At 36.1% G+C, this 26598-nt stretch overlaps 1 protein-coding gene across 2 annotated transcripts in view; it reads right to left on the bottom strand.

The window, feature by feature from the left end:
* The window catches only part of LOC105502836 (dynein heavy chain 14, axonemal-like), a 74226-nt gene extending 48102 nt beyond the window's left edge, over positions 1-26124 (bottom strand). Inside the window, exons 1-7 of one of the 2 annotated variants that reach the window (XM_011929506.1) lie at positions 25992-26124; positions 23690-23829; positions 18454-18603; positions 13885-14015; positions 10616-10768; positions 9329-9444; positions 6026-6088 (exon numbers count right to left, since the gene is read on the bottom strand). In XM_011929506.1, the coding sequence (XP_011784896.1) occupies positions 6026-6088; positions 9329-9444; positions 10616-10768; positions 13885-14015; positions 18454-18603; positions 23690-23829; positions 25992-26068 (830 nt within the window). In that variant the 5' untranslated portion in view covers positions 26069-26124. Of the gene's footprint in view, positions 1-6025; positions 6089-9328; positions 9445-10274; positions 10520-10615; positions 10769-13884; positions 14016-18453; positions 18604-23689; positions 23830-25991 lie in introns of those variants that run through there. The other variant, XM_011929507.1, reaches the window with a different exon arrangement.
* Between the last annotated feature and the right edge of the window lie 474 nt (positions 26125-26598).

Raw genomic sequence — 26598 nt, 5'->3', positions numbered from 1 at the left:
TCAAAAAAAAAAAAAGAAATAATGGATTTAAACTATACCTTGGAACAAATAGACTTAACAGATATATACGGAATATTTCATTCAACAACCACAGAACACACATTCTATTCAACAGCCCATGGAACTTTCTCCAAGATAGACCACATGATAGGCCATAAAACAAGCCTCAATAAATTTAGGAAAACTGAAATTCTATCAACCACTTTCTCACACCACGGTGGAATAAAACTGGAAATCAACTCCAAAAGGAACCCTCAAAATCATGCAAATACATGGAAATTAAATAACCTGCTCTTGAATAAGTATTGGGTCAAAAATGAAATCAAAATGGAAATCTAAAAATTCTTCAAACTGAATGACAGTAATAACACAACCTATCAAAACCTCTGGGATATAACTAAGGTGGTGCTAAAAGGAACATCTGTAGCTCAAATGACTACATCAAAAAGTCTGAAAGAGCACAAACAGACTAAGGTCACACCACAAAGAACCAGAGAAACAAGAACAAACGAAACCCAAACCCAGCATGTTGTATTTTTCCTTACATGGGGCACCAGTTGGGTATTGCTCCTCACAAGAGTGCATTAGCAGACCCTGACTCAAATGCCAGATGGATAAAATGTGCACTGACACACAGATATTCTGCTTTGCCAGTCCAGTTGAGTGTCCGACCGCCTGCACACCAAGAGAGGTTTGTCACTGCGGCCGGCACTAAGCAGCTTGCACTCCAGGCATTTATTTAGTATACAATTAATAGAAGCTCTGAGTCAACACACTTGTGGATAATTAACATGATTAAGAGAGTAGTTCTACAAATGATTAAAGCTCAGGTACTGGTGGTCTAAAGTAAATATCATTAGGGGGCAATACCCCTAGTTGACCTCCCTCCTGAGAGGGCCATTTGGCTCAAAGGTTAGTTAATGGAGGTAGGGTAAACAGACTTAACTGGGGAAGCCTCTATTGTCCCTAGTATTTACCTTATGACCTAATGCTCTAAGGTAAAAACTAGCTGCCTTCAGCCTGTTCAATAATTACAAGCTAGGTAAGCTTTCGGCCTTCCAAAAGGTTTGTGACTATTCCCTATAACTTTCCCTAATATTTCCCTTTAATATTTCTGCCACAATCCTGCGTGAATCCCAACACCAGCAGAAAAAAGGAAAAACCAAGATCAGAGCAGAACTAAATGACATTGAAACAAACCAAAAATACAAAAGATAAATGAAACAAAAAGTTGATTCTTTGAAAAGATAAATAAGATTGATAGACCATTAGCAAGTTTAACCAAGAAGAGAGAAAATCCTTTATCCATATAATCTAGAAAATCTAGAAGAGATGGGTAAATTCCTGGAAAAATACAACCCTCTTGGCTTAAATCAGGAAGAATTAGATACCCTAAACAGACCAACAACAAGCAGCGAGACGGAAATGGTAATTTTAAAATTACCAACAAAAAAAAAGTCCAGGACCAGACAGATTCACAGCAGAATGCTACCAGACATTCAAAGAAGAATTGATACCAATCCTTTTGATACTATTCCACAAGATAGGGAAAGAAGAAACCCTTCCTAATTCATGCTATGAAGCCAGCATCACCCTAATTCCAAAACCAAGAAAAGACACAACCAAAAGAGAAAACTACAGACTGATATCCTTGATGAACATAATGCTAACATCCTTAACAATATACTAGCTAACTGAATCCAACAACATATCAAACAGATGATCTACCATGATCAAGTGGGTTTCATACCAGGGATGCAGGGACAGTTTAACATACACAAGTCAACAAATGCGATTCACCATATAAATGGAATTAAAAACAAAAATCACATGATCATCTCAATAGATGCAGAAAAAGCATTCAACAATATCCAATACAGATATTTTATTTTTTAATTTATACTTTAAGTTCTGGGATACATGTGCAGAACATGCAGGTTTGTTACATAGGTATACTCGTGCCCTGGTGGTTTGCTGCACCCATCAACCTGTCATCTACATGAGGCATTTCTCCTAATGCTATCCCTCCCCTAGCCCCCCACATGGAGCTGGGGGTGGGGTGACACAAGCCCCACTGTGGCCACCACCACTGGGATTGCACTGGGTCAGATGTATGTTCACTCAAGGACCTAAGACTCTTCAATCAGTAGCTGGCAAATCCGCCAGGCTTGTGTCCTTCTGGTTAAACCTGAAGCCAACAAGCCTGGGTCGCACCAAAGCCTTGTAACCACTACCTGGCTACTGCCTATGTTCACACAAGAACCTAGGGCTCTACAATCAGCAGGTGGCAAAGCCCACCAGGCTTGCATCCTTCCCTTAATGGCAGCGGGTTCCCCCAAGCCCCAGATAAGTCCAGAGATGCTGTCTGGGAGCCAAGGACTGGAGTCCAAACCCTTAGAAATTGACGTGATGCTCTGTACTACCGCAACTGAGCTGGCTCTCAAACCACAAGACAAAGTCCTTCCTATTCTTCCCTCCTCTTTCCAGAAGCAGAGGAAATCCCCGTGGCCACCACCACCATAGGCCCATAGGGAGTACTTCCAGGCTACCACTCATGTTTCTCAAGGGCTTTTCAGTCAGCTTGTGGTGAATGTGCCAGGCTTGGGACTCACCCTTCAGGGCAGTGTGCTCTCCTCTGCCCCACTGCAGGTCCAGAAATGCCATCCAAGAATCAAGGCCTGGAATCGGGGACACTGAGGTATTCCATCCCACTGTGGCCAAGACAGTACTTAAGGTACAAGACAAAATCCCCTTTACTTTTCCCTCTGCTTTTCTTAAGGAGTCTCACTATAGCCACCACAGCTGTGAATGTGCTGGGTCTCACCTGAAGCCAGCATGCCACAGAGTCTCACCCAAGGCCACTGTGTACTACCTGGTTAACACTGCTGGTCATTCAGGGCCCAAGGGCTCTTTAGTCAGCAGATTATGAATCTTGCCAGAACTGGGTTCTTCCCTTCACAGCAGTGGGTTCACTTCTAGCCCAGGGTATGTCTATAAATGTCTGGGATGCGGACCTGATGACTGCCTGGTACCCTCTCCTACTGTGGCTGAGCTGATCTCTAAGATGCAAGACAAAGTCAAAGTCCTCTTTAGTCTTACCTCTCCTCTCCTCTCCTCAACAAAAGAAAGAAGTGACTCTTTGCTGTGAGGTGTGCTGCCTGGGGTTAGGGGAGGTAGGTGCAAGCACTCCTTAGCCTTTCCAGCTGATGTCTCACTAGGTTGGGGCCCCCCACATCCACTGGCTCCAAGCCCAAAACAGCAGTAGGACTTGTTCAAGAATTGTGGTCCTTGTGGCCTACATTGCCTTTCAACTTTATTGAGGACCACATAGCACTTTAGTCTGCAGTGGTAAGGTTTGGTGGAACTCAAGTTCCATCCACTGGGATGGGCGATTCCAATCTGGCTAGAACTGGTCTAAATTCTCCCTCTGTGGGTGACTGTCAGTTGAGTTCAGCTGGGTTTTGATTTCTGCTGTGACAGGGCAGCAATAAATTCAATTAACAGTCCCACAAGCATTACACTCTCCCTCTTCTAAGTGCTCAGATTATGTCTCCCCACCACACAGCCACTGCCATGGCATGGGGGAAGGATGCGATCAGTGATTCAAGACTGTTCCCTTCCCTCTTGAGTGCCTCTTTCAGCAATATGAAGTTAAAACCAGGTATTGTGGTTGCTCACCTGAGTTTTGGTTATGAAGATGGTTTTTTTGTGTAGATAGCCGTTACATTTGGTGTTCCTGCATGAGGTATGATCAGTGGAGGATTCTATTGTGCCATCTTGCCCCACCCTTAATCCAAATAATTGTGATATTTTAATAAATATACACAATGTGTTAGTAAATCAGGATAATTAGCATATTCATCACCTCAAACCTTTATCATTTCTTTGACTTGATAACATTCAATATCCTCTTTTTTAAGGGCCAGCCACAGTGACTAATGCCTGTAATCCCAGTACTTCGGGAGGTCAAAGTGGGAAGACTACTTGAAGCCAGGAGTTGGTGACCAGCCTGGGCAACATAGTGAGTCCCCATCTCTACAAAATAAAAATAAAACATAGCTTGTCATGGTGGTGCATGCCTGTAGCCCCAGGTATTTGGGAGGCTGAGGTGGGAGGACTGCTTGAGCCCAGGAGTTTGATGCTGTAGTGAGCTATGATCACATGACTGTACTGCAGCCTGGGCAAGAGTTGAGACTGTCTCTAAAAAAAGGAAATAACAATAAAATGCAAAATCTTCTCTTCTATTTGAAAAAATTTAATGAATTATTGTTTACCACAGTTACCCTACAAAGCTATAGAACACTAGAACTTATTCCTCCCATCTAGCTATTAACCAGCCTCTCTCTATCCTCCCCTCCCCAACACCCTTCTCATCATCTAATAACCACAATTTTACTCTCTACTTCTATGAGCTCAAATATTTTAGCTCCCACATATGAGTGAGAACAAGAGATATTTATCCTTCCATGCCTGACTTATTTAACGTAACATAATGTCCTCCAAGCTTATCCATGTTGCCATAAATGACATAAATGACAGAATTTTATTCTTTTTTTTCTGGCTGGTTTTCTATTTTGTGTATATATACATTTTCTTCATTCATCTGTTGATGGACTTTTAGATTGATTCCTATCTTGGCTGTTGTGAACAGTGCTGCAGTAAACATGGGGATGCAGGTGTCTCTTCAATATACGTACGGATTTCCTTCCTTCACATAAATACCCAGTAGTGGGATTGTTGGCTTGTATGGTAGCTCTATTTTCAGTTTTCTGAGAAACCTCCATACTGTTTTTTCATATGGTTGTGCTAATTTACATTCCAACCAATAGTGTATAAGAGCTATCTTTTCTGCATATCCTCATCAGCATTTATTTTTTGTCTTTTTGATGACAGCCATTCTATCTGGGGTGAGGTGATATCTCATTGTGGTTTTGATTTGCATTGCCCTGATGATTGGGGATGTTGAGCATCTTTTCATATACCTGTTGGCCATCTGTATTCCTTCTTTTGAGAAATGTCTATTCTGATCCTTTGCCCATTTTTAAATCAGATTATTTATTTTTTACTGTTGAGTTCCCTGTATATTCTGCATATTAATCCCTTAGAGAATGAACAGTTGGCAAATATTTTCGCCCATTCTGCAGGCTGTCTCTTCACCCTGTGGATTATTTCCTTTGCTGTGCAGACACAGCATTCTTTTCTTGAAAATCATTTAATTGAGGTATGATTGACATGCAAAAAGCTGTACCTATTTAATGTATACAATTGGTGCATGTGGAGATAAGTATACATCTGTGAACAATCTATGCCATAAACTGTCACCTCCAAAAGTTTCCTTCCCTCCTCTTGATTTATTGTTATTTATCATAAGAACATTCTTGAAAAGATAAAATTACAGAAATGGCTAACTGATTAGTGGTTGCCACAGGTCAAGGAGGGAGCAGGAATAGGAGGGAGGGGGGTATAGCTATAAAAGGCCAACACAAGGGATCCTGTGGTGATAGAAGTGTTCTATATATTGATTATATATCATTGTCAATGCCCTGGCTGTCATAATAGACTGTAGTTTTGCAACATTTGAGAGGGAAACTGGGTAAAAGGTACATGGGATATCTCTATTATTTCTTATAACTGCATCTCAATCCACAATTATCTCAAAATAAAAAGTTTAATAAAAACAATTTTAAAAAACATTTGGCTGTTGGAGATCTCACAAAATAAGATTACTGTCATCTACTTTAAATTACTTAATTATTCTTCTTCCTGAAAGCAAGAAGTTAGATAAAGTGACCAAGGGAATTCATCAAGGTTTTGCACAGCTCTATGACCATAGAATGGTATACTGCAAAATACAGTGTTTAATAGTCTTTAAAAAATAAAAATGGGTTAAGTTTCATCATAAAGCAATGGAATGTGACTTTCTAATCACTGAATGAAAATGAAATTATATCTGTTTCCACACTACATATAAAACATATAGCTTCCTTTTGAAATTTTTATAAATATATTGCATATCAAAACTTACCTGCTCTTCTCTGTCTTAATTCTTTTAACATTCAATTTCCAGGTGACAAATGCTTTATTCATTCTGAAAGGAAAAATGCTTCTTATATTCCATATCCATAAACGATTTATATGGAATAAATTTAGTAAAAGCTTAGTAATATCAGAATATTCTCTAGAACATGTTTCATTCATCCTGAGTTACCTAAAGTAAATGCTAAACCATATAAATTTTCTCCCAAACTATCAGCAGAATATAGAGCAAAAGGTAAATGTAAATGAAAGTCCTTATAACTCTCACAGATGCAGGATTCACTTAGCTGCAACATTCCAATAAATATTAAAAATGATTTTTAAAATATTGTTTTCCTTTATATGTTTATTGGCTTACTTTGAAAAGAGACTTCATATTTCAAGAAAAGTCAAGATTCAATTTTCAGTGATAATGAAAAGGTACATTGATAAAAAGTCTGCATAGTGGTAAGTAAAAAATTAAGGTAATGTATGTCATTTTGATATTATTTAATATTTATGTAAAAAATGCACTTGTAATTTTTTTTTTTTTTTTTTTTGAGACGGAGTCTCGCTCTGTCACCCGGGCTGGAGTGCAGTGGCCGGATCTCAGCTCACTGCAAGCTCGGCCTCCTGGGTTTACGCCATTCTCCTGCCTCAGCCTCCCGAGTATCTGGGACTACAGGCGCCCGCCACCTCGCCCGGCTAGCTTTTTGTATTTTTTAGTAGAGACGGGGTTTCGTCGTGTTAGTCAGGATGGTCTCGATCTCCTGACCTCGTGATCCGCCCGTCTCGGCCTCCCAAAGTGCTGGGATTACAGGCTTGAGCCACCGCGCCCGGCCGCACTTGTAATTTTTAAAACTCAAAGAACCTACATGAGAAGGAATTGGAAAGATTCCCTGGTTATGATTCATCATCAATAATTATCATGCATTCTGAAAAAGACATGCCAACTGTTTCTGCAAATCTCTCTCAACTCTAAATGAATATTGCCACCTATATTATACACGTGTCTAATGCAGTATCACAATCGCTTCCTTGGTAGCCTTTGCATCTAGAGGAAAACAATCACCTTTAAATAAACACTGAGATGTGATACTTGTTTGCCAATATGAGATTACTTATGTAGCTGGTGAGAGCTAGTGGGTAGCAGAAAATCGTGGGGATAGGGATGTGTCTGAGAAGCCAACCAAACAGCCAATCTTAGTGATGATGTTGGCTAATTTTGAATCAAAGAAGGCTGAAAGGGGCCTGGAGCCATCCAAGCAGTTCAAAGAGAATCCCATGATATACTTCAAACAGGCTCACTTGAGGCCTTGAAAATCAGGACTGCCTCAATCAAAATCTAGTACCTTGACCTTAAATCCAGTGCCAAAGAAGCACTCCACATAAGTTACTATTTCACTTTAATCCAAATCCATAGAGTCATGGTATCTCAGAACCCTAGAAGATCCCTGAAAATCCTTAAGAATCAGAGGGGAACCCAACGGTATAAGGCGTATCTGCACCAGGTCACAAAAACCAATATACCAGAAAAGTTTCATGAGGTAAAACAATGATGCTGATGGTCTAATCACCCCTGTACTGGCATCACCAGCTTAAGTTGTTAACATTTCATCTTTATCTCATTTTACTATTTGAAATATTACCTTTTACAATATCGTGATCTAAGAAAAACTCCGAAAATATTAAAAATAAAATTTAAAATTAAGTAAGTATATTAAGTATATATAAAATTAAGCACAAACTAAGTAAATATAAAATTTATTTTTTTCTTAACATGAATAAAGAAAATGAATCATTTTGACTATAGACTTTGATACCAAATGTCATGTAAAATGTCTTGTCCCAGTTGTAGTTGAACTTAAAAAGTTTAATAAATAATAACTATTTAGAGCAGAGCAGACCCTGAGGATGTATCAAAGGCAAGGATAACAGTGGAAAGTCTGACACTGACAGAGTTTCAAATAAAAAGATACAGAAAATATCACTTTGGATAATATCTTAAATTGATAACCCAGAATCAAAAACCTATCTAGCCCCAATTCTAGCTCCTAAATTACCGGGATGCAATTATCACCTATCTTTGACGAGAAACTTAGAACTGTTACTCAGTCACCTACACTACATGTGACAGGTCCCAGAAAATAACAGAACCAGCTTCATTTCCTACCAACTTCATTCCAGGAACACCACTTCTACTGTCAAATCCATACGAAACTAGCTCCTGCTTCACAACTTGGAAACTTGCATCTTCTGGAGCTCCCACACAGCTGCCTAGTTTTCATCATTTAGGTCTCTGCTTCAATGCCACATCTCTGACCATCCTATCTAAAGAACCAATGCACACACAGACGTCTCTAATTCTGTTTTATTACATTTCTAGGCCTCGTCACGATCTGAAATTATTTATTTACCTATTGTTATCTATCTCCTTCCATTAGAATATAAGTTCTATAGGAACAGAAACCTTGTATATTTTTTCACAGTTCTGTCTCCAGTTCTTACACATGTGAAACAAAATAGGTACACAATAACATTTATTTAATAATTAATTTCTCTGTCACAAAATCCTTCTTCTCTTACAAAAAAAAAAAAAAGTTTCTCAGGTCCTTAGTTATTCAAGCTATTTACATATTAAATAAACAATTTAAAATATTATTTATCTGTTTTCCTAGTCCCCAGCAGACAAGAACATATCACAAGAAAAAGCAGACATTAGAGAAGATTACAGTATACATCTACCAGACAAAATATGTTAATGATTATTTATGTTACTGATAAAGCTTCTTGTCAACAGTAGACTATTAGTATTAATAGCAAAGTTTGGGTAGAGTCAAAAGTTATACTCAAATTTTGAACTGTGTAGGGGGTCAGGGCCCCTAACCCTTGCATTGTGGTAGAGTCAACTGTAGGGTGTATTTAAGTTTGCTTGACTATAAAATATTTTTACAATATTTATCCAAAAAGACTAAAATTAAGAGTTTTAATACTGAAAAGAGTAAACTTCCTTCACCTAAAAAATTTTTATGGAACATCCCATCCCTCTGTAACTTACGGCATTTCCTCGTAAGTTACAGGTAACAAATGCTTTATTAATTCTGAAAGGAAAAATGCTTCTTAAATGCCAAAATTATTGGCATTTCTTCCTAAGTTACAGAGGAAATGGGGTGCTCCATAAAAATTTTTTAGATAAAGGAATTAGTACTATTTTCTACTGGTATTACTGTAGTAGAACCCACATGTCACTCAGGCAACTGCTCCTTCAACAGGATCAAACTACAAAGAACTGGTTTCATTTTTTTCACCTCACCGGAAATCAGAAAATATCTTGAATTGACGTAATAAATAGTAATGTCTTCTTTCTGATAGCCATTCCAAAGTAGGTATGAGTTCTACTTCCTTTATACTACCAACGATATTAGTAACCTACAAAATAAAACACAAAAGCATTATTTTATTTATTTTAAAAATATGTACCATTTTCAAGAAATTAAGAAAGCCTGTATTTGGCTGATAACTTCTTGCCTTTATAACTAATTTTTTTCCATGTATGACTCCTCAGCTATTTTATCTATACCCAAATTTGATTTCCCTCAACACAGTGCTTCTACACTTGCTATTTTCTAACGCTATTTCTTGTGCTCCAACAGAAATTATTTCTTCCTCCTCACCCTGAGATACTTTTCACAAATAGCTGTTCAAATTTCAGTCTCATAATTTTTACATTTTCTGTAAAAGTAGTATTTATGAATTTAATTTTAGCTACAGAGATGCGGTAGTCCAAAGTGGCTTATAATCTCACTACCCACATACCCTATATTGACATTCAGAAACTACATGCCCTTCATCAAGGAGTTCTCTCTCTTCCCATGAGTGCCCCTCCCCTATCTGAATGTCACCATTTAAAAAAAAATTTTATTCCAGAAATAAAAGTATGCATATTTTTATCAGCACATATGTATCTATGTGTATATTCATATATATATATAGAAGTTTTTCCTCCATTCTCACTTGATACTATTAGAGGTATTTCTGTATCTGTACATACAGATCTACCTCATACAAAGATGTGGTCTTGCCCATGCATAAAGTTCATTTTAGTTGGGAGGCTGGGAGGGCAGAAAAAGGGAGACAGATATTAAACAAATCATTAAAACAAGTAATTGTATATTTTCAACTTGTGATAAATATCAAAATGCTATATAAGAGTGTAAAAGGGGGATTTCTACATCTGGCAATAAAGTTTCTGACAAATGTGCCAATAAAGAATATTCTTTTCTTTATTATTATAGTTTCCATTATGTTAGCAAATGCTTGTTTTGTAGTTCGTCCTTTAAAAATTTACTCCAAGTATTAACAAAGTATTTGATAGATGAAAAAATTTACTAAAGTTGAATCTCCAAACCTAAATCTCTACACAAAAGGAAAAACTTCACTATTAAATAACATTCTCCCAAGGAGATTCTTATATACAAACTGCTCCACAAATGACCAAGTATCTCTGAAACAGAAAGATAAATGTATGCAATTAAATTCTACATTGGATAATATTTTTGTATTGTAATTCTGAAAGCTTAAAACATCCATTAAACATTACCTTTGAGATAAATGAAGCAGTAATAACCCAAAATTCTTTGCAATGTTTAGCGGTATGAGCCGATACTACCTGAAGATCATACGGATTGTAAAGGGCTTTAGGACTTTTCCGAGGAAGGCAATATACAAATTCTCCATCATCTTCCAAAGGTTTCTGAGATTTAAAAAAAGAAAAATAAACAAATTTAATTAATTTGACTAAATTAACAAAATTAATACAATGGCTGAACTGATTATCCACTAAATTGAAACAGTTTAAACACAGATTAAAAATAAGAATACTATATTTGGAGAAAGCTAACATCAAATTGTGTCTAAACAATGTTCAACAAGATCAATCTTATGAAAGATTTAACATATTTAATTTTCATCCTTAAAAAAGGATCCTTAATTCAGAAAAAAATATCTATATGCTTAATAATACATGCTTACTAATCCAAAGAACTCAACAACATACCTTTTACATATATGCCATTTTCCAGTATTTGTGTGCCAACACCAGAAATCTTTTGGGCACATTAAATTTGTCATTCATTTTGATAATGATGGTGGTTTGGTATAAGATAAAAATAGCTATTATTTGTTAAGTAATAAATAATGAGTAATAACTCTTTCATATACATTATCTTTACAACCATAAGAGTTTAATCTATTAACTTTCACCTCTCAAATTTAAAGAAACTAAGGCTTGATATTTTTAATCTCACTAAACAATTGCAGAAATTAATACTTTGAGGGAACTGAGTGAGGTGGCTCATGTCTGTAATCTCAGCTACTCAGGAGGCTGAGGTGAGATCACTTGAGCCCAAGAGTTTGAAGCTGCAGGGAGCTTTACTCACACCATTGTGGCTTCAGCCTAAGTGACAGAGAAAGACCCTGTTTTTCAAATTTAAAAATATGAATATTTTGATAAGTTAGATAATTTGAGAAAAGTCACAAATTCAGGAAATGGTGAACTAGGGATGTGAATCCAAGTCTGACTCTAAACCCATATTCTAAGCTATTGCAATAAATTATAATGCCTCTCCCATACTTGGCATTAAAAAATCAGCCATTCCACATTAAGGAAAATTTTAAGTAAAATGTATTTATTTTAGCTTTAAAATAAAAGTTTCCTGAAACTTTTAACTTTTATTGATAAAAAATTCTAAAATCATAAGAAAACTTTAGTCTTTTCTGGATAATTAAATTTTACCATAAAAAAGCATTTAGTATTTAGTGATGTCCTCAGAAGCTATTTAATTGTGTAACTAAACGGTTTCCAATCATTATAGTTTTAAATTCTGGATCCAGTTTTATACTTTTTAAAATTCTGTCTTCCTTGAAGATTACTTGTTTCTTCTCAATTATTTTAGCTGTTTCACTTACTTCAGCTTCTAATATAATCAATATTAAACCCTCAAAAACAAGTTTAAAAACTGCAAATAACAGGAAATAAATGAGCTCTAAATGATGACTTGCATAATGTATGACCTTTTTAATTGTTATTTGGCTATTTGAGTCATTTATGTTCTAAATTAGGTTTCAAAACATTACTAAGAAACAAGATAGATACAAATCTTCCAAATGGATCATATATATAATTAAAAAATCAAATCATAAAAGCACAAAAATATGTTCCAATTAAATTATTTTTTCAACTAAAAACAAGTGTTTAATCATATTCTCAATCCTTTCTTCACACACAAATGAAATTCACTTTATTTGAGAGTCCAAGGAACCCATGTACAGCTATGGTTTTGTTTGGTTTTTAAACTACTGTGCCCACTACCTGCCAGGCACCACGGCATATATTTAATTTTCACAGTCCTCCATGGTAACTATTATTATCTCCATTTCAAGGTCAAAAAACTAAAGCTCAAGAGGTTAGGAACTTGATAACATGGTGAGTGTATAGGTTCAAAACTAGGTAAATCTGATTCAATTATACATGTACTTTCCTTCACATTGTTGCCTCTGAAAAATGATCAAAAGATGATTTATCTTCATGGTAACAGTGTAGAGCAGGGCAAAGGGCCTGTTTTTGTAAATAAAGTTTTATTGGAACACAGTCACATCCATTTATGTATGTATTATCTATCAATGCTTTGGTACTACAGTGACAGAGGTGAGTAATTGCAAAATCTAAAGTATTTATTACCTGGTCCTCTTCAGAAAAAAATCTGCTAATCCTTGGTTGGGAGCAGTGGTTCTTAATTGTGCATTAGAATCGTGGAGAACTGAATAAAATACAGATTGCAAGGCTCTGCCTCCAAAGGTTTCTGATTCAGTTGGTCTAGGGTGCAGATAAGAATATGTATGTCTAGGCCGGGCGCAGTGGCTCAAGCCTGTAATCCCAGCACTTTGGGAGGCCGAGACAGGCAGATCACGAGGTCAGGAGATCGAGACCATCCTGGCTAACACGGTGAAACCCCATCTCTACTAAAAAATACAAAAAACTAGCCGGGTGAGGTGGCGGGCGCCTGTAGTCCCAGCTACTCGGGAGGCTGAGGCAGGAGAATGGTGTAAACCCGGGAGGCAGAGCTTGCAGTGAGCCGAGATCCGGCCACTGCACTCCAGCCTGGGCGACAGAGCGAGACTCCGTCTAAAAAAAAAAAAAGAATATGTATGTCTAGTAAGTTCTAAGGTGATTCTAGTGTTGCTTGCCTGGGGACCACATTTTGAGAGTTCCCTTTCTAACAGTAGGGACAGATGATCCTGTTCAATCTTAGAGCACCTGTAATAAATGAGGTCTCAGGATACAAACCTTAGTTCAGCTTCTACCCTCTGGTCATGTGACCTTGGACAAGCTAAAATTTCTCTGAAGACAGAGGCTAATGGGTAAGAAAAAAATGAATAGCATAAGGAAACACAGACCAGATGAGATAGAAAATCAGGTACCAGGGAGTTAAGAGTGTGAGAAGAATAGAATGTTACATTACCTAATAATTTCTTCTTAAATCACAGAAAAAGTGATATCCAGAAACCAGTAGATTCAAGTTTTAGGCAGAAGATACACCTTTCCTGGGGACTCACTCAGAGAAAGTGATGAGAGGGGACAAACACAAACATTTTGATGTGTTATAGACTTAAAGTTTATATGCTTGATCTATTCTCCATTTCTTAAATAAGTAAAACGAAATGATGTCAAATACTTTTGCATTTACCACGAAATAATTGTAACTTGATATTAATGTAATGTTTAACTTTGACATAATATCTGAAATGAAGTAAAAATATAATTTCAACATTGATTTTTAAAGATCAAAATTAAATAAAATAGAACAATACCTTTAAAGTAATCTTCTGAACTGCAATTTTGGAACTTCCATATTTCAAACTGTGCTGCGGTAATACAGTTTGCCAACCAAGCTTTTCTCGTAGCCTAATAATATTTCTTATCACATCATCATCTTTTGGTTCTGGTATAGAACAATTTAAAAATCCAATATAAGTGCAAATGTGGGCATCACTTAAGGATAATGCAAAATATTCCAAATATTTCTATATAGAGAAAAAATTTAAATGGTAACTTAAAGTATGCATAATGATTATATTATTAGAGGAGAAAATATAGCTTAAAATTCAGTTTTAACAGAAGTTGGAAAGAGGGAATAATATTTATCAATTTAAGAAAGACATCATGAAAGACCTAATTCACAATTACACAGGTAGTAATAAGAGAAGAGACTAGGAACAGGAACTGGTTATAAGGCTTTTCTTAATAAATGCCTAAGCTGGGGGAGGGGAGGTTGGATCAGAAAAGCAGGGATGACAGCGTGGGATGGAAATATTTTTCCTAAGGATACTCATCCCACAGACGCCTTTCAGATCATTTCTCGCTTAATCTCTTAGCCGACAACTGACAATCCTCTCCTTCTTGAAAGAGTCTCTTTTCTTGGCTTTTATTCACCATGCTAGAACAAATCTTGGAAAGAGAAGCATACAGAAAGCCATGCTAAGAAGTTATATTTCGGCCGGGCGCGGTGGCTCAAGCCTGTAATCCCAGCACTTTGGGAGGCCGAGACGGGCGGATATCGAGGTCACGAGATCGAGACCATCCTGGCTAACATAGTGAAACCCCGTCTCTACTAAAATATACAAAAAACTAGCCGGGCGAGGTGGCGGGTGCCTGTAGTCCCAGCTACTCGGGAGGCTGAGGCAGGAGAATGGCGTAAAACCCAGGAGGCGGAGCTTGCAGTGAGCTGAGATCTGGCCACTGCACTCCAGCCTGGGTGACAGAGCGAGACTCCGTCTCAAAAAAAAAAAAAAAAGAAGTTATATTTCTGGCCCTCTAGAAATTACAAACAGTATTGGACTAAAACAACTTCTTTTCTAAGGATTAAATGAGACTTGAGGTCTTGTATAAGACAGTATTATAACTAGGATGAGGCACTTGCATGACTCTAAGAGTGAGTCCCTCTTTACATTTTGTGCCCTAGGTGAGGTATTGAAAATTAGTATTAAGGATATGGTACAACTGTGTATGTCTGACAAGAGGATAAGTAACATTATAGACCCAGATATAAAAATCTATACCTTCTAGAAATCAAAATAGTGTGGTATTGACATAGAAAAGCAAAGAAGTAGAACAAATTAGAGTTTCGAAATATAACTATGTATTCAAGCCAATCTAATAAGTGAAAAAGATAATTCAAATCAACAGAAGAATGATTAACTATTCAATAAATCATAATGCAAAAGTGGTTAGCCATTTGAAATAAATATGCAGTTACATGCAAGCATAAATTATAGATGGATTAGAGCTATAAATGTGGAAAAACAAATTATAGAAATACTAGAAGAAAATATGGCAGAATATGTTTATAAAACTAGGGTAGTGAAGGCTTCTTGAAAAAGAATCAAAGCACGTTAAAAGGAAAACAATGATAAATTTGACTTGCTCAATCTTAGCAACTTATATACAAGAAAAACCACCATACACAAAGTTAAAATATAATTAACACATTTTAAAAAGATGTTTATAACCTATATAACAGGCTAGAGATTACTATACCAAATATCTCAAGAATTCTTAACAATCAAAAAATAAACATTTTGATAAAAAGATGAACAAAAAATTTACAGGAAAAGATAAACAGCCCATAAACATATGGAAAAGTATTCAACCTCATTAGTAATCAGGGAATTGCAAATAAAATAAAAATGAAAACACATATCTCACTCAGACTGGCAAAAAATTTAAAATTGGAAAATATCAACTATTGGCAAGGGTATTCCCCTTGTGTAATATCGTGAAAGTATCATAAATTAGCATTTCCATTTTTGAGTGTGATTTGGCAGATTCAATAGATCTGACAAAGACTGTTCAAAAATGGAGACAATTTCAGCAAATAAAGAACCCTTTTTCAGAATAAATAGTAAAATATAAGGAAGGCATAACTTTCAAAAAGCTGGAAAGAAAACATCTTTCTAAAAAAGAGTTAGGTTAGTTCATGACGGAATCAAGAATGCTTACTAAAAAGAAACAAGGTCAGGAGTCTGGCAAATTTTGGCTGGGTCCTCTGCTCAGGGTCTCACAGGGCTGAAACCAAAGTGTCAGCTGACCATGCCCTTAACTGGAGGCTGGGCTAACGAAAGACTTGCCTCTAAGCTCCTCAGGTTTGAGGTGGAATTCATTTCCTTATGGCTGTATTACTGAGGTCCCCATTTTCTTGGTAGTTGGCTGGGTACAGTTCTCAGCGAACTTTAGGGTTCTTGCCATGTGGCCCTCTCTACAACACAGCAGTTTGCTCCTTCAAAGGCAATGGCAGGGCCTCTGCTACTACTTCTGGTCTCTTAAGGGTTTATCTGATTAGGTCAGGCTTGCCTCTAATAGTCTCCTTTGATAAATTTAAAGTCAATTGATTAAGAGTCTTAAATACATCTGAAAATCCCTTTGCCATATAAAATAACATAAATGCATGGGAGTGACAGTCTATCATATTCACAGGTTCTGTTTCCACTTAGGGGTAGGCAATTATACAAAGCATGTATACCAGAGGGTAGGAATACTGGAGGGCATCTTACAATTCTGTCTACAACTCCCTTTTTTAAAAAAATGACTAAATGTTGTTAAATCCTGGTAATGAGTACATGAATACTAAATTATTTTCTCTATATTGTATATTTGAAACTTTTAATAATTGTTTTAAAATCTAAACAAAATGCTACTTAGGTCTTTACCAGTTTATGTATTCATGAATTTATAGAAGCTAAATGAGGGAAGCAAATTAAAGAAATGCAATCAATAAAGAATTAGAATTTTATTTATCTGGCAACCATTAAACCTAAATTACTGGCCTTTCTTACACTAGATACTGATTTCAAAACACTAAAGGACAATGCAACTAAATACTAAGAATTCTTAATGTACAGCAACATTTGTTGCAATAAAGCCACTGTATCAGTTTCCTGGATGCATGATATGGTGTGGCTCTGTGTCCTCACCCAAATCTCTCACCCTGAATTGTAATCCCCATAATCCCCATGTGTCAAGCGTGGGACCAGGTGGAGTAAGTGGATCATGAGGTTGGTTTCCCGCATGTTATTCTCATGATAATGAGTGAGTTTCATGAGATCTGATTGTTTTATAAGCATCTGGCATTTCCCCTGTTTGCACTCACTCCATCCTGCCACACTGTGAAAAAGGCGCCTGCTTCTCCTTTGCCTTCCCCTATGATTGTAAGTTTTCTGAGGCCTCCCCAGGAATGCAGAACTGTGAGTGAATAAAACCCCTTCCCTTTATAAAATACCCTGTCTCAGGTATTTCTGCACAGCAGTGTGAGAATGGACTAAAACAATGTATAACAAATTACTGCAAATTTAATGGCTTCAAACAACATGTATTTACTATCTCACAGTTTCTGTGGGTCAGGAGTCTAGATACAGCTTAACTGGATCCTCTGCTTAAAGTCTCAAAGGCTGTAATCAAGGTGTTGGTTGGGAACGGATTCTCATTTGGAGGCTCTATTGGGAAAAGATCTGCTTCCAAACTCCCTGAGGTTGTAAGAACTCATTTCCTTGTGATTTGAGTCATAGCAGCTTGCTTCTTCAAAGCCAGCAAAGGGGAGAGACTTTAGAACAAGTCCACCAGCAAGGTGGAGTCTTGGATAATGTAATATAATCACAGCAGTGACAGCACATCACCTATTAGTTAGAAGCAGTCACAGGTCCTTTCCACATTCAAGGGGAGAGAATTATACGAGGGCATGACCACCACCACGTCTGTGCAAGTTTTGTGCTATATGAGGTACTTATAATTTTGAGGATATTCATTTAAAGAAAGGGCGAAGCCTGTCAGGGGCCCTGAAGCTTAGGCTTCAATAGCTTTATGGTAAATCCACCCCTGTATCATGGTGTTTCAATGAAAATTAGAAAAGTTTTCTTTCTCTTATAAAATTTAAAATATTAATACTAAGAAGAATTTCAGGCATAGAGAAAACACAAACTAGAAGATGTTAGTGGAAGAAAATCTATTTAAATAAACTATTTGGAGATTTAAACTCTTTATCAGACAAAGGTATAAAATTGTTAAATAAAATGAAATCATCAAGTTTTACTACAGTTGTATGTAAAAAACTATACAGTTTATATTGTAGTTCTAAAATCATAGCCTTCAGAGATTGTTCTTAATTAAGAACAGTTGTTAAACAGTCTCTGTCAATTATTCAATGTAATATTTTAGATTTTCAAAAAGAACTTAAAAAGCATTTTAATAATCCTTTAAGCAATCAAACACATAAAATTCGGTAATACTGTTTTTTCTAAAGTCAATGTCCAATACAAGCAAACAAACCACAGAATAATTTGAAAAAGTATAGTGATTTCTAAGCAATCTGGTTCAATGATACCACATACCTGTTCTATCATATGACACAGGACTGGCTTTCCTAACTTTTGGACAAGTATGAGTTTGATCCTTTTTTCTCCATGACTTCCCTTTCTCCCTAAGGGAAGCTGGTTCTGGAGAAACCATATGTTGTTGAGTTACATTTTCTTTAAGGTAATCTGAAAATAAAACCATTATTAACTGAATAACTAGTGTGAGATATAAATAATACCATAGTAATTCCACATACCCAGCAATACAGTTAATGATTATATAAGGCAGTATAGCATAGTAGTTAAGAGCACAGGCTGCCTGGGTTCCAAGCTCATATACAAGCTTTAACACTCATAGTCATGTGATTTACTTTGTAAGTTACCTATCTGCCTTGCTTTCCTCACCTTTGAAATGAGAATTGTCATAGTAAGAACCTCATAGGTTGTTACAAGAATTAAATTAGTTAATACATTTAAAGCACACAGTAAGTGCTTACTAAGGTAAATGTTAGTTAACTTTATTATTAGGTTGATACAAAAGTAATTGTGGTTTTTGAATATTATACTAAATCTTTAAAGTGTGAATCCTCACATGAAATACACAAATGACCCTTTTTATTAACTGTAATTTGATAACTGAGCAGAGAAAATATTTAGATATAAATACAGAAAAGTAACAAAAGGTCTATTTCTTATTTTGTCTATGGCTTACCTAATTGGTAGACTTAACACATAGAAGAATGGGGAAAATAGTAAAAACAGAGCTTTGAAGACAGAAATACATTTTCTTGTTCTCATTCATTTAACAAATACTTCTGTAGTGCAAGGCACTGTGCTACAATTTAGAAGGGCAAAAGACAGGATAATTACAAACAAAACAAAGGGGTACAAATGAAATAAACAATAAGTTTTATTTCAACCAACAGTCCTAATTCAGGAGAGAGAGAGAGAATTTCCCACTTGTATAATCAGAGGAAACCACAGACCTCTCCTGTTCCAAAGATCAAATGTTGAATGATGGTAAGGCTTTCAATTGTGGGGTAGTGAGGAGGAGGGTAGCTGCGGATGAGAGAAAGATAAGAAAACAAGAGGATTGTTCAGGAAATCACAATGAAAAAAAATGTGGCATTAGTGGAAAGATTGGTGAGGTAGTTGTGAAAACTTTCTTCTATCTTTAAACTCTATTCCTCTCTACCTTAGTTGAAATCTAGTTATTCCCTATGGCACTACTGACATGCGACTCTCTGGTTAGTGGCTGTATATTCCCACACTCCATTTACCTCAAGATTGGAAAGTGAGCTTGTTTTAACACTCCTCACTCTCCATTCATCACTTCCAAATCATTACAACTTGCCTTCTTCCTGTAATAAATAACATAAAAATCTATTCCTTTGAAGCTCATGCTTTTTTATTACACTATATTCTTCCACTCTTCATTGGTAAGTACCAATTGCCTGGTCGCTCAATCTGGAACTCTGGCTAAAGGGAGAGCCAACTTTCTCCATACTAAATCTGCCATCACGTGGATGACTTCAGTGTTCATGAATTAAGACCTGTCTAAAGCTGTGCCGTCCTCCCCTCTTTTCTGGATGTCCTCCCATCACTAACTCTACATCAACCAACCACATTCGCAATTACATAATAGTGCTTGTCATCACTTGCCCTCCATCCTCTCAGCTTGTTTAATTCTCCCAACATGACCATTCTTTAAGCTCATCAGGAACTCCAGTCCATTGCCCCATTGCTTTCTTACAATCCATCATCCCTCTATTTTATTTCATCTTTCTCTTTATCCAGCTTAGATTATGTCTTTCCGCAGCACTCTTGCCAATATCCTAAACTCCCTCTTTCTGTTGGCCTCACCTGTATGGCAAAACACTGCCCCTGGATAAAACCAATTCTATGTGTTCTTTTGCATACATTTGCACATTCCACTGCTATTAGAAAGAGGCCCTATGTGGATTGGTAACCCCCAAAATTCATTTTAATTAACCACAAATGGACCCTGAATGCAAACCAAAAATCCTATTGTCTAACTTGCTCTTCTTCCTTTTCAATGACTATTTCAGATTTTCTCCATGCTCCTCAAATCTCTAAACCTTTACCTTTCAGTCTTTCTCTTCCAAAGGATCTCAATGCCTACTTCCCAGGGAACAAAAAAGCATCAGTGGGAATTCTTTCAACTTGCCATTTTCAAGCAAACAAAGCAACCCACTTGTGCACCCATCTTTCCCTCCTGTCCTCCTGACTTAGTAAAAAGGTATCTGGTTTTCCTCTCATCCAAGACCAGTCCTTTCCACATTTTGTTTAGATCCTGTCTCTTCATGCCTACACTATTAACTACTCCTTTTTTCTTTTGCATATCCAAGCAGCTCCTATCTCAAATAAAATCACAGCTCCCTCTGGTTATCAGTCTATATTCTGCCTTTCTTCACAGCTAAACTTCTCTGAAGAGTTGCATATAGTCACTAACTCTATTTCCTCATTTACTATCCATTTCTTAATCCAATCTGGTCTGGCTTTGGAACGTCACAAAAACAGCACTCGAGTCCCATATTCTTGAGGTCAGTAAATTCAATGGACATTTTCTAGTCCTCATTTTACTTACCGGTATTATTTGATACTTTAGACCACTTCTCCTTTTGGATACAATTGTTTCCTTTGAGTCCTGTGACAATTCCCACTCTCTCTTTCTTGTCATCCTATTCAGCTTAACTCTGACCAATCCCATGTTCTTTGCCACTGACCTTTTCCTGGCTCGTAACTGCGACATTTCCTTGGCCCTGTTTTAGTCTCACTTTATACATTCTCCCTGGTCAATCTCATCAATGGCTATGCCTTAAACATCCACACACATGATTACTCCCAAATACATCACCTCACCCCAACTTCTCTGAGTTCCTGACACATATATTCAACTGCCTCCTAGACATCACTGGCATGTGTCAAAAGTACTCCAAATTCAACATGTCCAAAATTGAACTCATGATCCTTCCTCTAAACTCCTGACCTTTTTTTAAGGACCTCCAGTCTTAGTGAATGGGGCCACTATTGGTTATTTTAAGCAAGCCCAAGGTGTAGGTATCATCTTCGACACCTCCTTCTCTCTCACCAACCCATCACCATAAGTGATAATTGTACCTTCAGAATATCTACAGCCTCCTAAATGGTCCCCCTGTATCGATTCTTGCTCTCTTTCAATCTGTTCTTCAATATACAGCCAGAGTGATCTTCACAAAACAGAAATCCTCATATTAACTCCTTGCTTAAAACCTTTCCATGGCTCTTATCTTCAAAGCATAATAACAAAATTCCTTAATGTGGCCAAATTCTTGCTTTACCCAACACTTGTATCCCTATCTAGCCTTATATTTCTTTCCTCTTTCCTAAGAAAAATAGCAAAAGGCTCAGAGTACTCCTTCTACTTTTCACTCTGTTGGAGGGAAAGCTTTGACAAGCCTGCAAACACAGCTATCTGTAAGGTCTAGGCACTCCACAGATTAAAACATTCTGGCCCAATGAAGGCCAGAATTCTGGAAGCTCAGGCCCCTTCCAGAAATCAAATATACCCATCTTCAGGCAGAGGATGAAGAAAACTAAAGGTATACCTAAATATTGTTTGTGGTATGCATTTAATACGTAAAATAGGAAGAAATACAGTCATGTATTACTTAATGACAGGGATACATTCTGAAAAATGCATCATTAGGCAATTTTGTCACACAGATATCAAAGGGTGCACTTACACAAACCTAGGTGGTACAGCCTAGTACATACCAAGGCTATATGGAATAGACTATTACTCCTAGGCTACAAATCTGTAAGCACATTTCTGTACTGAACACTGTTGGCAACTGTAACACTATGTAATACATATTTAGATATGTATTTGTATATCTAAACACATCTCAACGTAGAAAAGGTACAGTGAAAATACAGTATTATTATCTTATGGGACCATCATCATATATTCAGTCCATCATTGACCAAAATGTCATATGCAGAACATGACTATATATTATTACTAAAAACAAAGTATGGTCTAGTCCACAGAGAAGAGGAAACACTAATTTTGGCAGACCCTAAAACACCTGAGAAACAGTAACATTTAAAGGCAACACAGAGAAGTAAAAAACTCATAAAAGAGACTGAAAATGAGCAGATAGACAAGTTATCAAGAAAGCCAGGTGAGTATTTCCTTAAAAGTCAAGGGGGAAAAAATGGAAATAAGTGGTCAAATAATAAAATATTGCAGAATGATGCAGTGAAATACAAATTATTTTATTTATAAATTAATTATTTTATAAAGATTAGTGACGAGGAGGTATCTGGTGACCTTGAAAGAGTTTTACCAGTAGAAGGAAAGAGGTAGAATCCAGGTTGAGGAATGAATTAGAGGTAAGGAAGTCTAGGCTACTCTTTCAAGAAGCCTGATAACTGTGAGAAGGCAATACAGAACCAAAGATGTTTCTGGGTTGCTTTGTTTAAGGTGTTTAAGCATGTAGCTTGTTTATGTGCTGACAGAAAAAGAGCCAGGAGAAAAAAAAGACATAAGAGAGTATATCTGATGGACCCCAATTTCCTGAGGAAATGGCAGAAGCAGAGCTCCAAAATGAGGTGGCGGGATTTACTTCAAAGGAGAGGAGGTACAGTTTTCCCCACAAAAGCACCATAAATGGGGCTGAAAGCTTACAAAAGTGAGGACATAAAAGTGCTGGATGAGAAAGGAAGTTGTGGTAAAAAATAAAATCAAATCCTGGAAATGGCAGAATTTGAGTGAAGAAGGAAAGAAGACTTAAAAAATGGAGGTATGTGAGGGAGTAATTAGATACTAGTAGGTAAGAGCAATAAAGGAGGTCACAACACAGTCAGAGGCACTGGGGACTTAGGAGAACCATGACCCACCTGTAAGGTCTGTACCTCAAAAAAATGACATGATATGCATGAAAAAGTGATGGAAACTGTAAAGTGCTATAGACATATCAGATATTCTGACATTTCACTGGTATTAGTAATATTCCTGTTACTTTTATTATTATTATGAATAGTTAGATTATGTTCCCGTTGAAGAGCAAGCTTTGTATTTGAAGACACTGCTAACTGCTATGACTAATGAAGTGAGTAAAATACCCAACTTTATATTTTGAAAGTAGACACTAATATTTCAATATGTTTCACTTGTTTCCTTAATTTAATGCTATGAAAAATTTATTTCAATTTCCATAAACTAAAACATAAACCAACATGCCTAAATAGTAATCTTGATAAATACCTTCTGTTTTCTCTGATTTCAAAGATTCAGAGAATGTTCTAACTGTTTTATATTCCAATGTTTCCTTTTCTGCTATTTCAGTTGGTTGAGTCTCTAATGGTTTTATATCTTCGTATTTTTTCTCTTCACATTTTAAAAGTCTAAATGACAAAGAAAATAATTCTAAGAAAATAAATGGAAAAATCACACCAACAAAATACTGAGCTATTAGCATATTACCTAAAATTTCACATTTATAATTAAAACAGCTTCTTAGGTTTAATAAATACTATGATTAACATTCTCCATAACTGAAAGATTAAATATTTATTCTGACTTTACAATACAATATAATATCTATTCACTCAAGTATTTTTGATAGGCACTTTGAAAAAGATCTGCAACATTTACATGGAGAGTCTAGTTAGATTTTAAATAGGTCTAACTGGTGTTAGGGCCTTATGAATCTTGATCTCATTTTAGAAGATGAAGAACTGTTACCCAATTAAACAGAGTGAAGTCAGAACACAATTTTCTGAAATTTCATACCCATATATTGCCTTCCTTTTTTTTCACAGGACATTGGCCAACTCTCTACTGTTGGAAAAACTTTTTCATAAGAACAGAATCCAAAATTACTGCCTACAATCGACTTATATTGTAGATCACAGTTTTATAAAGCAGAGAAAATTCTAGGTTCTGTAAAGTCTTATATGTACTGTTAAGGGAAAAAAAGTACTTTATCTATTGGTATATTAAAGAAAAATACTTAATCAAATCATTAAGAAGGTAATATTTCTTTTCTATGACAAAGAAAGCACAATGTCTTTGAACTTATTTATAGATCATTTATTAGGTATTATTCTTAAATCCTTCTCCTTTGAGCATTTTGCGTTCCCACTTTGTTCATAAATATCTTGAAAATTTTCCTCTTCATTAAAATATCTATCTGTACCTGTCGTCCTCCCCACCGTTTTTTTTTTTTTTTTTTTTTTTTTTTTTTTTTATTATACTTTAAGTTCTAGTGTACATGTGCATAACGTGCAGGTTTGTTACATATGTATAGAGCAGCAATCTTTTGTCACTTTATATCTCTCATTTGGAATTATCTTCACTTTCTTGATGTCTTTATAAACAGAAGTTACTAATTTTAATATAATTTATCTGCATTTTCCTTGATGGTTTGTATTGTTTATGACTTCTTAAGAAATCTTTCCTCAGTCCAAGGTAATGACAAAATGAGCTTATATGTTTTCCTAACATAAAGTTTTACCTTTTACAAGTCTTAATTAATACATAAGTCCTTAAATCCTTGACTTTTGGGTATATTGTAAGAGACAGGCTCCATTTCTTCCCCTGCCCCCAGCCAATAAGGATATACAATTGTCATAGCACCATTATTGAACATGCCCACTTAATCTTCACTAACCTATAACGCCAAGTCTATGTTCACTTAAAATGAATACAATGGTCTGTTCTTGGATTCTTTATTCTTTATTTGTGTATCCTTGTTCTATAGCACACTCCTTAATTATGATAGCTTTATAATAAGTTTTAAGAGTTGTAGGTCAAGATTATCAGATTTTCTTTTTAATAAGTGTTTTACATATTGTTGACCCTTTGCTTTTCTATATAAATTTTGTTGAATTCCCAATTAAACTTTATAATCTTTTCATAAAGGTCATAATTACATCATTTAAAAAAATAGTATTTATTTGGGAGGCCGAGGTGGGTGGATCATGAGGTCAGGAGTTCAAGACAAGCCTGGCCAAAATGGTGAAACCCCTTCTCTACTAAAACTACAAAAAAAATTAGCCAGGTGTGGTGGTGGGTGCCTGTAATCCTAGCTACTAGGGAGGCTGAGGTTGGAGAATCGCTTGAACCTGGGAGGCAGAGGTTACAGTGAGCCAAGATCGTGCCACTGCATTCCAGTCCAGGTGACAGAGCGAGGCTCTGTCTCAAAAAACAAAAAAGTATTTATGTATCTAATGTACCTATTTTTTGATACTATTACAAATGATGTCTTTTGCTTTCCTAGGATTTCTCAGTTGTTGGTTAATTTCTCATATCCAACAACCTCCTTCTCACTGTTTTGGCATATCCAAGGTTGTTCTGGGGGAAGGAGCCAACAACCAGTGTTAACTTGCCTATCTTGTTAGAAAACACTCCCTGAGAAACTAAGGTTTTTCTAAACTCTAGAATCATCAGTAAATTCTGATATGATATTTTAAGTCTTTCACTGTCAGAATGGCTTACCACCAGCCAAACACTGCTGAAATCTTACTTTAGAAAAAACTCTCATTATATTTTATCTTATTTTTACCTCGGTTTTGTGTTGGTTTCCTCCTTGTCCATCTCTTGATTTTCAGTTGTCAAATCAAAGGGTATAAATGTCTCCATATGTTTTTCTGAGTGAAACTACAAAGTAACTGGCTGTAAAAAAATTCACATTATTATCTTTAATATACAATACAATCTGACAACTATGACTATTGGTATTCAAAATGGCATATATAGTTCCCAGCTTCTCAATAGGCTTAATATAATATCCTGACTGCCTTTGTTTCTTATATACAGTATAATTTCCAAACCCTTCACTAAGCTAGTTAGCTTTCTCAGGTCAATCTCTATATTGTCTAATTTCCTCTCTATGGCAATTTTTTTCCATCTTACATGCATTGGTTTATGTACATACAATTTTAGTTTACATTAAATAGCATGCTAAAGATAATGGTAAGTTTTAAGATTATTTTCTTAGGGGAAATTATCAAAAAGAACTTACGAAAGTCATCAGAAGTGGTAGCTGAAGTTGATGAACTAATTTCACCATTCACTAAGCACTAAAAGGCCACATCCAGATATTACCAGCATTCTTCAGATAGAATAGGACAAAAGGGAGTGGGTAATGAAATATAAAAAGAGGAGTTTCT

This window comes from Colobus angolensis, unplaced genomic scaffold, assembly GCF_000951035.1.
Source record: "Colobus angolensis palliatus isolate OR3802 unplaced genomic scaffold, Cang.pa_1.0 Scaffold81, whole genome shotgun sequence".
NCBI lineage: Eukaryota > Metazoa > Chordata > Mammalia > Primates > Cercopithecidae > Colobus > Colobus angolensis.
The sequence above is the reverse complement of the archived record's forward strand: the minus strand, read 5'-3'. Positions and strand labels throughout refer to the sequence as shown.